Raw genomic sequence first — 17,638 nt, forward strand, 5'->3', positions numbered from 1 at the left:
TAATAGGTTAGAGGTGATAGATGGCATATTAATAGACTCAAGTGTAACAGAAGTTATTGGCAAAGGAGCTCGACTTATACTAAAATACAAATTAAGATCTTTGACAGATTTGGGAGCATTAGGAAAGGAATCAGTACAAGGAAACCTATGTTCATCAAACAGAACATCTTTGGAGTTATATACTTTGCCACTTCATGATAGACACTTATAACCCTTGTGTAATAGAGAATATCCCAAAAACAAACATTTCTCGGATTTCAAAGTTGAATAAAATATGCATGTCAAATAAGGAATATAACAGCAACAAATGAACACTGATTTTTCAATAAATAACTTGGAGCATACCTGCATCTCAGATTCTGCAGCAGATCGATAATTCAATATATCATCTAAATCTGATTCTTTCTCCATTTGCTCCAAATCTTGAAGAACGTCATCATCAACTAGCTAATAAACAAAAATCTAATCGTCATTAACAGGACACATTACAAAATAAATATTCTAAACCATGTGTGTTGAAAAGAGAAAATGAGAAATGTAATGAAAACCGTGTGTGGCTAAACTACATGACAAAACTGAATTAATAGAGAAAAAACTATATGGCACATATCAAACGCATCCTAATTACCAAAATTAAATCATTCCATAGTTTGGTTATATTATAACATATATTTTGGTTCCTATCAATATTTTTCAAAGAAAGAAGAAGGAAAAGAAACCACCTGTTCTTGTTGGAGAAAATCCAACTTAGTCTTGTACAAATTCATATATTTCCGTCGAAAACTTCTGCATCCAGGAAACATAAAGAATTACTAAGACAAGGTAGATGAATGTGAAGGAGAGACTGCATAACAACACAAATCATAAGGAAATCAAGTATACTACTACATTTCTCTTTCTTTTGGTGCCCTAAAAGTAAGAAAAGGAAGACAAAAATTTAAAGATACAAGTACTATACATAATAAGTACAACAAACAAACTTGACAGACAATGTTGTCCAGAGCTATAGAAAGGGGTTTAATCAAGGTCCTAACTATAAGAACTGAGGAAGTTACTTTTTCACACTTATAATTTGCAAATGATACAATGTTGGTCTATTTCAGGGTATCAGTACAGCTGATATGCAAAGTGACCAGCCCTTTTACAGATATGTTTTAAAGTTTTGCTTTTGCAAACTCTTTTGACTTTCCTTTTACTAGTCCAATGATTCCTTTTTCTCCATCATAGTGCACTCTTCTCTCTTTCTATTCCTAGAACAACTTTTATCAAAATAAGGACATAATTTATCACAGAAGACAGATGCAGTTTCAGTTTTATAGATAACAGAACATATTCTATGCAATATAAAGTCAATACAAAGAATATAAAAATTGAGATGCAGAAATCTGTCCTGTTTAACCAAGTATCAGAATGTCCTATGAGCAGAACACCAATGAGAAGCCACAAAAACATTCCTTTTCCATAACAAAATGAAGGTGCAAAAGACTCCCTCAAAATATTAAATCTTCCTCTCTAACTATATAACAGAATTGCCTAAACTATTCACTAACTCCACAAAATTTAAACCACCAACCCACCTTCATAAAATCATTAGAGTAAGCCCTCAATTTAGTCCCCGTAGATTTTTGTCACCAAATTAAATAGTCACAAAAATGACGAGTGAAGTAAAGATGGTTCATATTTTTTAGACTAACTCATCCACAAAAATCCGGGGCAGATTAATGTGGTACTGCTGATACAGTAATCTTCAAACTGACTAATTTTGGAAACCAAAACTTTAGAAGAACTGATAATTTGGTAAACCCAATACCCAATACTACGAGAGACGGTTCACCCCATCAACCTTAGAACAGATTGTAATGCCCATCAAATTCTCACCCCATCAACCTTCGAACATAAAGCCCATCAAAAGGAATAGTGGATCTTTACCATTGCATACTTCAAAGGGATCTTAGTAGCAGAACTGTAATTAGTGTTGAATCAAAATACCATCCAAAGTTTCCTCAATGATTTGGATCCAATAACACATGTGAGCATAACATACAAAATTAAAGATTGAGACAAGAAAGTAAGAGCTGGCTCATTGTCCCAAGAAAAATCAAAATTGGATGCGCAATATGCATCAAGACTAGCAATCTTTAGATACTTCGAAGGAATTTCGAAGTTAACAAGATCATGATGCAACAATGTCGCTTGATAACTGATTCCTCCAGTGAAACCAGAGGAGGTAGTTCTTCTAATCAACCCTGATAGACAACTATCCTTGTGCAGGATTATTTCCCACAATTTCCACCAAACTAAGGGTTGGGATACCCCTTTTGTATCCCTCTTAATTTAATTTTATTCTTTGCTGATCAAAAAAAAAAATAGACAAAACAGAAAATGTGGAAGGAATAAAAGATAAAGAAACTCCAATATAAGGCTTATATAGTAGGGACCTTGTACTCATGGGCCCAAACACTACTAGACCCATCTAACAAACCTCTTAAAACTAAAGCAATTGCTTCCTACACCCAAAGTTTTTGAACCTGCAGTTAATGCTAAATGTGAAATTACAAAAATGCCCTTTTAGTTTTTAAATAATAGGGGTGCAGATCAAAATACATTCTGGATTTGGATTTCAAGAACACTTTTCTAGATTCTGGAATCCATTTTCCGAAATACGTTTCCAGAATCTATTTTCCTAATAAACACAAAAAACTATTCCAAATTTTCTTTTCTGAAATGTACTTTTTATTTCTGGATTTTCAATTCCAGAATGAAGGGCAATTTTGAAAATTCAAAAGTTGATTGGATGCAGGTCAAAAATCATTGGGTGCAGGAAACAATGGCCTAAAATTAAAAAAAAAAAGTCCGTAATTACAAAAAAAAATAAAAACATATACAAGGTCTAATAAAGGCTCAATACAAACAAATTTAAAAAAAGGCTTTTTCCTCCACTCACCTAATTTCCAACAACACCCCCATAATTTTTAAAATGACCAGGGTCTCCTTCATATAGTGACTTTTGGAATACCTGTTCTGGAAATCTTTCGGAACAAGCTTTCTAGAATTTCCAGAACATGATTTTCGGATCAGGATTTTCATAACAGAATTTCAAGAACAGTAGAATTTCAAGAAAAGAATCTGAGACATAAAATGCATTCAAGAACAAGATTTCCAAAACAGAATTTCCAGATCAAGTTTTATGGATCATAAACTATACCTTCATGAATGAGCTTTTCCCAAACGTGCTTTTCTAGGTTTGTCGATGACAATGACACCTATGGATTAAGGCTTGTCAATGACAAGGTGCATCGGCAACAATAGGGTGCAAAGAAGGAAAATCTAGCAGTGGAGGAGAGATTTGTGGGAGAAATCAAACCCATACAATAACAACCACTTTGTAGTCAAGTTTAGCCGCTAAATTCAAATAATAATTGAACTAAATTAAACGCATCCAATGACAACCCGCACAACTTTCACCTACTTCTAAGACAACCAAGTCACTTATTATTCTTCAAAGAAAACCAGAATGCCTTACTCTACCTCGACTAAACATAGACACCTCAAATAAACTCTTCCTTGGTGCACTAGCCTATAGATACACAACAAACATCATTAGATTTGGTGGGATGAAATGAAGGCAACAAGAGAGAAGGAATTGAGATGGTAAGAGATATTGAGGGAGAAAGAGAGAGGATAAGATGGAAAGGGAAGGGAAGAGAAACGCAAGTGACATAGAAAGGCACTAAAAGGAAAAGAGTGTTAGTTATAGCAATTAAAAGTGCTTTACCCGCATCTTATGCAGTATTGGGTATTATAAATACCCACTTTCTTCTGTTTTTTGATATAGAGCAATACTAAATAATACATTCTTCTCTCGTATCTTTCTCTTTCTCTTTCTCTCTTCAATCTTTTCTTTCTCTCTTCAATCTTTTAGAGAGTAATGAGAATGGGAATGAGATAAAAGAGGACAATTTGGAAATTCGATCTTAAACCAAAAATCGTCATTTAAAATCATTAATTTAAGGGGGAACAAAGTAATGTTAATAAAACAAAGTGGTATTCAATGTAATGTGATCAAGGTTGTCAAACTCGCGAGTCTACGTAGACTCGTGGGAGCTCCGTAGACTCGACTCGTAGACTCGTAAGAGTCTACTTTCATATTATAAAAAAATTAATAGTCTTCTAGAGCATTTTTACTTCTATTAGAAGATGCAGTTCTATTGACCTCACTTGAATTTGATCCACTCCCTCCCAGACATTCCTTAAAAAATATACAACCCGCGACCCGCGATTATGGCACACTCCGCTCGATCTACTGCCGCACTCCACAGAAGAACACGAAGAAGACGCAGTCCACATGCAAACACAAACGACACCGTTTTGGGGTTTAAAAAGAACCCAGTTGGACTCGCCAACTCGGACCAGAGTCGCAAGTCCACTGCAATTTCACCGAGTCCGTGCCGAGTCCACCGAGTTTACCCCTAAAACGAGTTTAGTACCGAGTTAACTCGGTAAGGCAAAGTGGACACGTAAACTCGGACAAGTCAACGAGTTGACTCGCGAGTTCGATAACCATGAATGTGATCAACATTGCAAAAACGTTTGGTGGGGCCATGGCCCCCTTCCGACCCTACCAAGCTCCACCACTGCTAACAAAACCCTATACATCATATTAGGAGACAAGGACTAAGCATATGGAACTTCCTCTCCTTTCATAAAAGAAAATCCTAGCTAACACACTCCTTGTTAAACACATCCTAATCTTAATCAATGGGCTGACCTTGTCAAAAAAAAAATATCTCCTACTAGATTTCTGTCTTTGAGATTCAGAGTTTATGTAGTTAAGTTACCCTTGGTCTTTCACCTATCTTCAACTGCCATTCAACTGCCACAGGGAGAGAATACTGGTCTCCAAGGCTATCTCCTCTGTATATACTTCATATATTTGAGTTTCTACCAGAGTCAGCTATAACTAATAACTGTCCTCACATTTTGGTTTTAGCTTAAACAGTATGTATGTTGTAAGCTGAAGTTTTTCATTGTTCAATTTTACCTTTCACTGCAGATTACATTTTAGTTTTCTGCCTATTGCTTCTAAATAAAACATGTGAAGGAATACTTCACAACCACAAGCAACCAAAAGGGTAAGCATATACTGAATATTACACAACAAAAAATTTGCAGTTTCATGTACTGACTGTGTTTTACACAAATCCCACTTTCACATTGAACACCAATCCCTCCCTCGCATGTCATTGGCGTCCATGACACAAAACGAAATCAAACACAACCTTTATTGAGAGCGAAATTATATTACAAGAACTTACAATCGAACTTACAATCGATCGCCAAAATATCTCCATGATGTTTTCTTCAACTTCCTACGAACATCGGAAAGAACTGATTGTTGTGCATAGTGCCACCAAAATATTTGCCAACCTTCACATTTTCTTGGTAAAAGACAATGCCAGGGGCGAAAGCGTCCATACCTATATAATATAATGATAAAAATTTCAAAAACCTAAAGCTATACTTTTAACATAAAAGAGACAATTTCATTCAAAAAGCAAGAATTGACCAAAAGGCAGCATACAATTAGAATAATAGCTATCAAGCTGATCGTAGAAAGATAATTTTCACCAGTTAATTCTCATGGAAGGAAAAAGAAGAAATTAATTACATTAGGATAACCAACGATTTGAAGGAGCTATAGAGTAATTGATGCAAGTACCAAGTATTTACACAATCCTTCTGTTATCAAATGTAACAACTGAAAGTCTGAATCCAGTTTTGCTCTGTCAATGAATTACAAAATCCTGAGACACTGAAAAAGTATTCAGTTTTGATCCTTCTTTTATACTATTCAGCATAAGAACTGGATGTCTGAAACCAGTTTTAGCTTCAACTCAGATAACTAATGTGTATAATGAAGTTGTGCATGGTTTGTGCTGAAGTTAGATCTAGCTTTTGTGCAGAAGACGAGAATTATACAACTGGTGGGTGGAACCATGTATTCCTAGATAAACCTTTTCGCAATTTACAATAGATGAAAAGCATAAATCAATGAATATACTAGGAATTCATAAAAGAGCTTTGTACTGTTGATATTATATTAGAATAACTGAGCAGTCAATAACTGGAAATATTTTTCACATCTACTGGTCTAACTACTGCAATAAGCAAAAGTGACACAGACTGACATTTTTTTATTTTTAATAGTAGATTGGCGAACTTATCTGAGCAGCTGAAGAGTTTCTACAATTTTTTTTCTAGAATCAAAATTGTCAGAAAAATAATTAGGTGAACAATAAATAACTGTCAGTGTTTTAACCTTGCTTCGTGTTTCACTTTATATATATCAATATTTTGTTTCTATACAAAAAAATATTTATACATCATGTGAAAGTATATCCAGAAGGTACTTCTTTAACAGTACAAAAACTGTTACAAGCTGTTGTAACATGTGCAGCATGAGCTTAATGTGTTTATTTCCTCTTTCCTTTTTGCGATTGATTTTCCTTATTAAAATTGATTAGTCGAGATTTTCTTATTTGTTGTAATCAGACTCAATTATGCCATAGTTCCAGCATAAGTTTTTATGACTAAGGCCGTATAAATTGTTGCACACTCTGAAAATACAAAGTGTATTTAATTGTTTTTCCTCATATTTCAAGTCAAGCTTCTGGCAAGGAACTTACTTTTCTCTTAATCTACAAGTGCAAATATAGTCCCACACAAGACACATGTGCTGTAACTGAACCTCGTCTAAGGATATAACCTGATAAATGAAGACAAAATTAGAACTACTATAAACAATGTAGGTCAAACACAAAAAAGATAAATACCAACATATTAGTTAAATTGTCAAAGTCCATAAAATGAGTACCAACCAAACCACTCAATTCGGCAGTGACAGAATACTGAGGAGCACTGCCATCAAGCTTTTGCAACCTGTTGTCCTTGAAAAGAGAATAAAAAGCAACGTGTAAGTAGGAAGAAAATCTTCTCATGGCCTTAATATTAATTTAAAAGAATACTGACCAGAAGGTTATACATAAAAATAATATAACAGAAGGAAATATGCAGTAAATATAAAAGAAAGCTGGAGTGTTTGCAAAAATTTGCAACAAATGAAGTTACTGGTTGTCAAAATTGTGGCTAAGATCATAAAACTGCATAATCTTAGGTGTCTTGGAGGACTGTCCATGCTGGATCAGAGTGAAATCACTGATCTTGCTTGTTGGAACATGGAGTCAGCAAGTTTTTCTTTACAATTTTGGTTGGTGTAACTTGGTTTTATGGTTTGGTTTTTGACAATTCAGGTTGTGAAAAAAAAAACTAAATTTCTACTTCCGTTACACATAAAGCTCCCTACACTCTGTTTCTTCATGCATCTAATCTATCCCACTCCCCCCCCCCCCCCCCCCCTTCTTGATCTCTCCACTGCCTGCCTTCTGTTGTTGCACCTCTATATTCTGAGTTAACTTGTCATGCCAAAAATGTCTTCAAGTTTTGATGCTTGGGTTACATTGGGACAATTTTTTTGTTTTAGTATTATAATTTTGTTATCACAAAATTATGTTGTGCGATGCATGAGATCTTTCTATAATGAATTTTAAATTTTAGTTAAATGTTGTGATTTAGATGCTATTTTTTGTTAACTCCATTGTTTTTTATCCATATGTATAAATTTGCATTTTCAGTAGGTCTTGCAATCTATGAGTTACAATTCTGTGATTTACAATATTTCACCCCCTTCTCAGTCCTTGGTAGGATCTCCATATAAACAACATTGATTACAAATACTATAAAATAGGAAATTTTAATGACAGAAAAGTATAATGGGAGGAAACGTCATGACAAGTAAATTACAAAAGAAAACAGCTAGAACCTAAGATATTCAATCCTGTAATAGAGCATGCCAACTACTTTGCATGTCTAACAAAGAAACACCACTAAAGAGACCATAAGCAGGACATCATACACATTGTCTCTCTCTCTCTCTCTCTCCAATAGATATAGATAAATAAAGTTGCAGTTCATTTTCTAATAGTGAGTTGAAATCATAAACAAAACAACAATTAGTAAGATGCAAAGTTAAGATGGAATTATGGAGAATGCGGGTTCAACTAAAGATGTCCATACCGAAAGAGTTAAGGTTGCATCACATGGTGCCAATATAGAATAGTAATGTTTTCCTTCCAACCTAATATTGCTTGCTGAGTAGGAGTCACCCTTATTGTTCATAGTTACCAAGTCCATGGAGCCATGAAACAATCTGGAATAAAATTCCAGCCCCTTGATTTCTACTATTTTATGTTCTTGGCCCACTCTCATCCTTCCATTTACAGACCTGAAATACAAGGAGAAAAAATAAGTCAAATCACTTGCATTAATTGGGATTTGCTCGCTTGCAATCTCCTGCAGGGTAAAGATAAAACTTGAAACAGGACTACAACATTTCAAACACAATACCACTAACCATACCAACAGAATGTTACAATTTAATTTGAAATTCAAAGGAGGTTGTTAGAGATATGATTTGATTATATTAGAATTATGATTTGATTAAACTAAAGAGGGAGGTATGATAAGATTTGATAGGGAAATATCTTACCAAATATTTCTCATTATTAGATATTGATTTCATTCATTATCATTGTATGTATCTCTTTTTCATTATAAATAAGAATAGTCGGGTGTACAAAACACATGGAATTCTTTATATCCCTTCCAGGGCTTCTCAACATGGTACTTCTCTAGTACCATCCTTTGTATTTCTTTTGTCACTAATCCTTTCAACATGATATCAAGAGCCTAATGAGAAGGGAATCCTCATTTGTGCTTTCTCGATGAGCCCGCCGCTCATATTTCTATAGAAACTTTATATTTTACATGTTTCAGTTTTTTTCATAGTAGTCAACCTAGTGTTAACCACCATATGAAAGTAGAAGAAAACTAATTGTTGCATAATCAGGAGAATTATTCCGTAATTAAGTGCAAATTCCGTTCTCTATTTATTAGGACAGATTTGTTAGTGATTTGATTTGATCTGTACAGTTTTAATCACCCATTATTTCTGGTTTTCATTACCTATTATTTCTTTCCTTAATTAGGTTGTAAACAGTCTATAAATAGAGACTGTAATCACATTTGTAAATTAGATCAGAAATATATTTCACCTATTTCTTTCAACTCTAGCTATAGGGTTAATTTTCCTTGTGCATAATGAACACATAGGATTATGTTTATATAGACATTAATCATATAAAAATATGGGTTAGGCTCGTTATATTGGAAGTTACATTTAACACTCCACCTCGAGCTGGTGCAAATATATTGTACGTAACAATCCTAAATCCTTAGTAAAAATATTTATTAATTGAACATTTGAATTAACAAACTCAGTGTTGATGTCTACAGATACAATCTTTTCACGAAAAAATTACAATCAATCTCAATATGTTTGGTCCTTTCATGAAAGACGAGATTACAGTTAATACGAAGAGCACTTTGATTGTCACATATAAGTGTCATTTGAGTGACCTCTCCAAATTGTAACTCTTTAAGTAGTTGTTTAAGCCATATAAGTTCATAAGTAACAAAGGTCACCGCTCTAAATTCTGCGTTTGCACTAGATCTCGCTACAACATTTTGTTTTTTGCTCTTCCAAGAGACCAAATTATAACCGTTGTAGACACAATATCCAGAAGTGGATCTTCTATCAAATGGAGATCATGCCCTAGCAGCATCTCAATAACAGACAACTTTAGTATGGTTATTGTGGCTATATCGCAAACTTTTCCCAAGAGATCCTTTAATGTAATTCCATATACGAATGATTGCATTCCAATGATTTGCATTTGGAGAATTAAGAAATTGACTCATCACATTGACTACAAAAAAAATATCAAGACGAGTAACAGCAAGATGGTTCAATTTTCCAACTAATCTACACTTCTCACAATCAGGAGCTCTCCCTAATTCGGTAGGAGTTTGGCAATAGGATTCATGGGTGTGTCAGCAGAATTTTAATTTATTTGCCCAATTTCCCCAAAAATATCCAATGCATACATCCTTTGAGGGATAAGGATATCATTGTTGGATTTTGCTACCTCAATCCTCAAGAAATATCTGAGTTTGTCAAGATCTTTTATCCGAAAGTGGTGACAAAGGAGTTGTTTTACCTATGAGATGCCAAGGTACTATTTGTAAGAACAATGTCATCAACATAGACTACTAGATAAATACACCTAGCACCCGACTGATGGTAAAAAACTGAATGACCTGTCTCACTGCGAGTAATACCAAATTGTTGAACAACATTACTAACCTTTCCAAACTAAGCTCTAGGAGACTGTTTAAGGACATATAAAGATTTGCAAAGACAACACACCAATCCAAAAGACTCTCCCACAGCAACAAAATATGGAGGTTGCTCCATACAAAATTTCTTTCTGCAAATCTCCATTAAGAAAGGCATATTTTACATCCAATTGATAAAGGGGCCATCGTTGAAGAGCGACCAGGGCTATGAATAACCAAACAAAAGGGATTTTTGGCACTAAAGAAAAAGTATCACCATAGTCCAAATAAAAAATTTGTATATACCCTTTTACCAAAAGCCGAATTTTGAGACAATCAATAATACCATCAGAACCAACTTTGAAAGGAAAATTCCACAACCAACAAACACCAGATTTCTCAAGCAAAAATGAAACAAGCTCCCAAGTTCCACTATTATGAAAAGCACTTATTACATTAATCATGACCTAACGCCACCTAGGATGGGCTAAGGCATCACCAACAAATTTTGGAATGGACACAAGAAATAGATGAAAGGCAAATATACAAAGGTTGAGATAGTCTATCATAACTCAAAGGAGTGTAATTAAGAGAGGGACTACGGGTAGAGCATATACCTTTACGGAGGGCTATAAGAAGGTAAGACGGGGGCAATCGCCGCTACAAAAGTCATCGGACAAGCCACCACACACGGTGAGAAGTAGCGGTAACAGAAAGGAAAACATTGCGCATGTCGGGGCGTGGAAGCCCCAATTGTCGCGATCTCTTATTCATTGGAGTCATCTAGTCTGGACGAGCACAATGGTGGTCTCATCAGACCAAACAATGGTGCCGACGAGATGGCGACAGCAGCAAGACGAAGGCGGTGGAGAGTGACAGCATTGAAAAGAAAAAAAAATCCCTATGAGTAATGGGTTCAACAGGAAACCTTGGCTCTCGATACCATGTGAAAATAAAAGAAAACTAGGTATAGGATTAATTCCCCTTGTGTATAATGAACACATAGAATTATGTTTATACAGAGATTTATCATGCAAAAAATATGGGCCAAGCCCACTAAATTGGTAGTTACATCTAACATATCATACGGCATTTTTTCTTCCTACCAACCACCATACACTCTAAACATTTTTTATTTTCAATAGAAATCATGTTATCTACATATTTTTTGTCTTCTTGTAGTCGTTGTGTCTTTTGAACAATTTTGCTTTCCAACAATCATTGTGCTCCCAAGCATTTTTGCTTTACCACAATAGTCATGTCCATTACACAATTTTTTGGCTTTCCAACAATCAAAGTGCACTCTAACCATTTTTGTTCTTCGACAATCATTGCACTATCCACGCAGGTTTTGCTCAATAGCAATCGTCGTGCTCTCCAACATTTGCAATAAACTTGACTTATAATACATATGTTCCAACTTGAGGCAGGAGTATTAAACACATCATTTGTCATTATTTACTTTATAAGCTCGAATGACCAAATGGCTTACATGATTCTCTTAATAAGTCTTATGTTAATGACATTTATAACAAGCTTGTCTTACGGTACATTTTCTCCAACTTGAATAGGATTGTTAGAGATATGATTTGATTATGCTACTAGATATGGCTTGATTACATTAAATAGAAAGATATGGTATGATTTGAAGATAACCAAGTAAATTTATCTCTACAGCAGTTGTCATGCACTTCCACATATGTAACAAGTTTGACTAATATGATACATACCCTCCACTTGAGGGTGGAGTAAAGATATTATTTGTCATTATTTACTTTATTAGCTCTAACAACCAAATGGCTTAACTGATTCTCCCAAGGCCTCTCATGTTAATGACATTTGTAACAAGCTTGTATCATATGATACATATGCACCAGCGTGATAGGAAGTGTTAAGAGATATGATTTGATTGTGTTAGTAGATATGATTTGATTACATTAAATAGGAAGATATGAGATGATTTTAAAGGGAAATATCTTACCAAATATTTCCTATAATTAGCTATTGATTTTATTCCTCTTTTTCATTATAGATAACAATAATCATGTGTACAACAAATAAATTCTTTATATCCCTTCTTGATTTCTCTCTTCCGAACATGGCACCAGAGCCGTATCATCCTCAATGATTTGTTTTGTCACTAATCCTTTAAACAAAGGTAAAATGATGAACATTTACAGAAAAAAGAGGGGGAGGTGATGTGAGATAAAATGTAATAAAAACAAGACATGAGAAGATATAACGATAAGCACCCACAAAATAGGCACATTGGTACATTTTGTATGGCACGGTAGATGAAGCCAACTCTCAAACCAAATATTTCAGAAATCATTAACAACTCGAGAATACAATGATGAAAACATTCATATCAAATATTCTGCATCCCCAAAATAGATCCAAAAAAAAAAATTACAAATCTTAAACAAGAAAAAAGGTCTAATTATAGAAGACGAAAATAAGAGAGCATTACCCAATAAGATTTTGCTTCATGGTCAACCTAGTAAACTTTAAACCAAACATAACATGCCCCTGAAAAACATTAAAAATAAACAATTGTCAATCAAAGTTAGTTGTTAATAAGCAAATCCTTAAAATATGTAGATTTGAGAGCATCATGGAAGACCTAGGTAATTTGAAAGGGAAAATGTGCAAAATAAACGTACCGTATCATTCTGCATATCACTGTATAATATATGAAAATTCCTTATGTCTACTTGAATGCTGTCAAGGATCTGAAAGAAAAGCAATAAGGCATAAGCATATTGGGATAAAGCATTAGTCGCACCAAGTATGAGTGTCCTATTTGGTAGGACGAACAAATAGGACGACAAAATATTTTCCATAAGTACACTACTACAACAGAAAAACCACAAAAACAGAACTCAATAGCAACTAACATGGCACAATGGCACATATCTTCATATAAATTTGAAATTGTAATTTTTCTTCTTTCTTCGTTTTTTTTTTTTAATTATTCTACACCAAGGTCCAGCAAAAGAAACTTAAAAAATGGAATTTACCATCTGTACAACAACAAAAAAAAAAAGCAAAACAGTAGTCTCGTCCAATACAGCTATAAGAAGTTTATTAATCCCAAAAGATAAACTTAGAAACCATTTGTATGCCAATTCATAGCAACAATAAAGCTTAAATAGAGGTAGTCATTAGCATGGTACATGTGACCAAGTGTTTTGGTTCTTGCTGCCGACATTATTCTTAAAAAATCAAGTTTAGAAACAGATATAATATATATATGCTCTATTGCAATATTTTGAAAAATTAATCAGACATTTAATTAGTAAAGGCACTAGTTCAAGGTTTAATGGTTCAACCAATCTTGTCAAAATCGCAAGTAAACCCCTAAATTCGCATGATATTGGAGTTTTGGTGACCAAGCAAGCAAACTTGGTAGGCACGGAAATTTCGCAAGCCATTCCTAGATCATGATTTTGCTAGCAAAATTGGATGATCGTCAGACATGTTGATCTTGAACAGAGTCTGTGTGGACTTGGTTTTTCTAACACAATAAATATCAAATCATATTGGCCTTTTCAGGTTGGGTTCATTTACCCAACTTTAGAGTTAAAAAAAGCACAACCATGTTTCCCTTAGGGATCTCAAATGTGAATCAAAACCATATCTCCATCTCCGCAAACACAATCGCGACGAACCCATTGTTCTCCCATTGTTGGCTACCAACGACCCTAATATAACTGTCGCAGGTCATCATCAACCCCCATATCACCAACACTAACCCTCCCATAATTGTCCGACCCTCCCATCATTATTGTTAAACATCCCATTACCATCCTCATTGTTGAGCTCCCATCACCATCAACATCATTGAAGCTCCCATCAACGTAACCAAAGCTCCAATTGCCACCGCCAACACTCCTTCATCGTCACCAATTGTTGAGGGTATAACCAAACTGGTTCCTAGTTTGACTGGTTGAGCTAGCCCAATACGGTTTAAAAAAATGCACTATTAACACTTTTAAGTAGATTGAATGAGGGCACATTACAAATGAAAATCATTCTTGAGCATTTACCAAATAAGACAAGCTTACAGGACCATGGTCCTTGACACCTAGGACAAACTAGACTAGATTGTCAAGAACACACTAGCCTAGGCATAAACAACAATAATACCTAGTGAAAAAATAAATAATCCTACCTTTGTAGTGACATGAGAAATGAACGATTGCCCAGCTTGACTACCTGCAGAAAAAAACCATTAATAAAAACCAAATATACAATTATTTCACCTTGACAATAGGTTGACCAACACATGGATTAGCACAAGAAAACAGGTCAAAAATTGAAATTTAATCTTGTGGAAGATTATTAAATTCTCAAAAGTTTGTTAGAAAGAGGAGAGGAAAGTAAAAAGCCATTGGAGGATAATGTATCCTACTGTTCTCTATAGCAAAGCATGTAACAACATAAAAAACATTTTCTCCCAAATCATTGTTTTATAGGGATTGAAAACCGAACAAACCGACTAGCCAGTAAATAATAAAGATTATTGGTCCCCATCTTGTCTTTGAAAACATATGGATTGATCACTACACATTCCTCCCCCGTTAAGAAGAGAAGGAATTGACTAGGACCTACTAAGTTTAGGGCTAAGCAATTAGAATTGAATTGAATTATTATGAAATTGAATTTTAAAGGTGATTCAACAGAACTGAACTAAATAGTATAATGGTAACAGCATCACGGTTTTAGTGAATTGAATCAAATTAAATTATTCTAAATTTAGAATTGCTTGAACTATATGAATGGATTGAATTACTACCAATGGACATTTCATTTTAGAATATTTTCCAATTTCATAAGTTATAGTCCAGATTAGTTCAAACAGTTTTATATAAGAACAATTCAGTCTTCAAAAATTAAACTAATACAACAATTCAGTTTAATTTTTTTATACAATTCAATTTAGAATCAATTTAGTTCAGTTCAAATATTTTTGAAAGCCCTAGATAAGTTTCGTATAAATGAAGAAATTGAAATTCATACACTGACACGAGAACCTAAGGTTAATAAAAGTCCTTAAAAAAGATTCATTGATAAGATATACTGGAATTGAGAAGAAAACCTACCATGGAAAAATGGAAAAGGATGTCAATGTTAATTGTCATTTAATAAGTAAAGAATAAAAAAGAACCCAGTGTACGAGGCTCCTGATAGTAAGGGTTGAGGATGGTAGATGTAAATAACCTTAGCCCAAAGAGCAGAAAGGCTGTTTACAGGATTTGAACACATGAGTCAGGTCACAAAGCAGTAACTTTATTGTTGCACCAAGGCTCGTCCTAATTTATGTTAAGTAATGAATATAAAATATTTTTTTAAAACAGATAAAAAAACAAGGTTTCAATATGTCAAGGCAGTGTAGCCACAGGTACAGGGCGAAGGTGCTTTATCAAGAAGTTAGACCTCAAGAATTGACATCATACAGAAGAAAATTTTAGTTTTTACTTTTTTGGAATAAGAGGTAAACCCTTCTTCAGGCCTTCCATTGAAGTTATAAATAAATTCCCTATCACTCAAATCAAGGTTCGATACAATCCAAAGCCTTATTTGGAGCTTGACAAGGAAATTTAATTTTTCTTCTTACATATAAAATAAATAAAATATATCTGAACATAAACTCTTCGAATCGAAGTTAAATGGCTTACCACACACCCGTCTGGATAATTTCCCCAACTCTGCTGCTGCTAGCTTGGCCTTTTTTCCAGCAAATTCTCTTTTTTCAACAGCATCAGAACTCCACTATAACAACACGTATAAACTCTACAATAAATATAGTACTTACTACAAATGATACAACTGAGAATCTAAAATTTCTTTACTATTTTTTTCATTAATGGTTACAAGTATTGGTTATAGGTTGCTTTTGAAAGACAAGCTTAGACACAGAATGCTGGAATTAAGAAGTACCTCTTGATCACCTCGCTGTGATGCAGAAATAAAGACATCCTCTAAAATTATTATAATGGGGTCCCAAGGCTTTTTCCATGGAATTTTTATGCTTAACTTTCCAACTCGACCTAGCCAAATTTTCAAGCTGTTAGGAAAGAAAAAATAGGAGTTCCAAAGAATTTTCCAGTACACTTCTTTCAATCAACCACTTTATCAGAAAAAATTAAAAACAGAACAGAATAGTTATAAATAGAATACAAAGCGTATGGAGTAGAAAAACAGGTCCAGATTTTTTATGGAAATGAGCTGCATTTGTTAGTTATATTTTGTAGGAGGAGGAATTTGCTATACCTTGTTTTAGTGCAAAGGGAAGCTGGAGATAATCAAATGCGTCAAGTATTAGCTCCACATTTTCCAATAGTACTTCCTCTATGAAATAATAAATGTCTCAAAAATCAGTTCGCCAAAATTCTTAATTTAAAGTGCAAGTATTTATGATTAAAAAGATTAGTAAATTGCAATAAAATAGCCAAATGGAAGCACATCATGCATTTAGTAAAACTTCGTTAGTTCTCAAATTGTGAATCCCCAAGCTAGATTTAGGAAATTTAGAAAAATCTCAGAAAAAAGCATTGCATTTAGGAAATTGTACATCCTTTAGAGACTCAAAGACTGGAAGGAAGCAATAGCGCTAGCACTGATGCACAAACTAATAGAATTAACAAGTAAACGCCTTTCAAAGATACAAGTGCTATCAGTTTGGTCATCTGACAACAAACAGCTCAACACATCATAACGACTCTTCAAAACCAATTTTTTAAATCAAATAGGTCCTTCAACATCCTTTTAACAGAAATTCAGCTATTCAAAAGGGCAATTTGACGTAAAAGTTATACATTGAGGCAATATTTTGTTGAAAATATTATTAGAGGAGCAAATAAATATTATTGGAAGTCCAAGCTGAGTTTGCACTCAAATCAACTTCACAAGAAAGAGGGGAAGCAGCATTGGCATCAAATCAACGTAACACTAGGGTAATTTCAACACGCACTAACATACTCCCAAAAGTTTAGTATCAAAACATAGGAAATATAATTACTGAATAAGCACAACGAGTAAATCACGTACCGAGCCTAATCTTCAGCTGCTCTTTCTGGATATCTTTGAAATATCGTCCCAAGTAACCCAGAAGCAACTGATGAACCAGTCCTTCAAACATTGCTGGAGAATTATCTTCGCAGTTGCAACATTAATATCTTAGTTTGATTTCACTCAAATCAAATACCAATCGAATATGGTGTTATAGATTTTCGTGTTTGATATCGTTGTAGTGATTCGAGCGATGATCGTTGTGGGCGGAAGAAGGGAGCAGAGAGAGAAAAGAGGAAGCCAGTGCTAGTTTCGAATCGAATAGAAAATG

General features: G+C 34.3%; 1 protein-coding gene across 16 annotated transcripts in view; it reads right to left on the minus strand.

Moving 5' to 3' along the window:
- Positions 1–17,632, minus strand: part of LOC137812087 (uncharacterized) — a 51,209-nt gene extending 33,577 nt beyond the window's left edge. For 7 of the 16 annotated variants that reach the window (XR_016518756.1, XR_016518757.1, XM_090298828.1 and 4 more), the window contains exons 1-13: positions 17,347–17,632; positions 16,570–16,647; positions 16,237–16,346; positions 15,975–16,068; positions 14,468–14,511; positions 12,957–13,025; positions 12,764–12,822; positions 8,134–8,341; positions 6,879–6,947; positions 6,687–6,766; positions 5,328–5,477; positions 723–786; positions 346–447 (exon numbers count right to left, since the gene is read on the minus strand). Coding sequence is in view for 14 of the 16 variants with exons in the window: in XM_090298828.1 (XP_090154954.1) it covers positions 346–447; positions 723–786; positions 5,328–5,477; positions 6,687–6,766; positions 6,879–6,947; positions 8,134–8,341; positions 12,764–12,822; positions 12,957–13,025; positions 14,468–14,511; positions 15,975–16,068; positions 16,237–16,346; positions 16,570–16,647; positions 17,347–17,437 (1,218 nt within the window). In the remaining 2 variants the exon portion in view is untranslated. Of the gene's footprint in view, positions 1–345; positions 448–722; positions 793–1,577; positions 1,597–1,810; positions 2,285–3,205; positions 3,756–5,315; positions 5,478–6,686; positions 6,767–6,874; positions 6,948–8,133; positions 8,342–12,763; positions 12,823–12,956; positions 13,026–14,467; positions 14,512–15,974; positions 16,069–16,236; positions 16,347–16,569; positions 16,648–17,346 lie in introns of those variants that run through there. The other 9 variants (XM_090298830.1, XM_090298831.1, XM_090298833.1 and 6 more) reach the window with 9 other exon arrangements.
- Between the last annotated feature and the right edge of the window lie 6 nt (positions 17,633–17,638).

The sequence above is a fragment of the Phaseolus vulgaris genome, chromosome 2, assembly GCF_051622355.1.
Source record: "Phaseolus vulgaris cultivar YP4 chromosome 2, ASM5162235v1, whole genome shotgun sequence".
Lineage (NCBI taxonomy): Eukaryota > Viridiplantae > Streptophyta > Magnoliopsida > Fabales > Fabaceae > Phaseolus > Phaseolus vulgaris.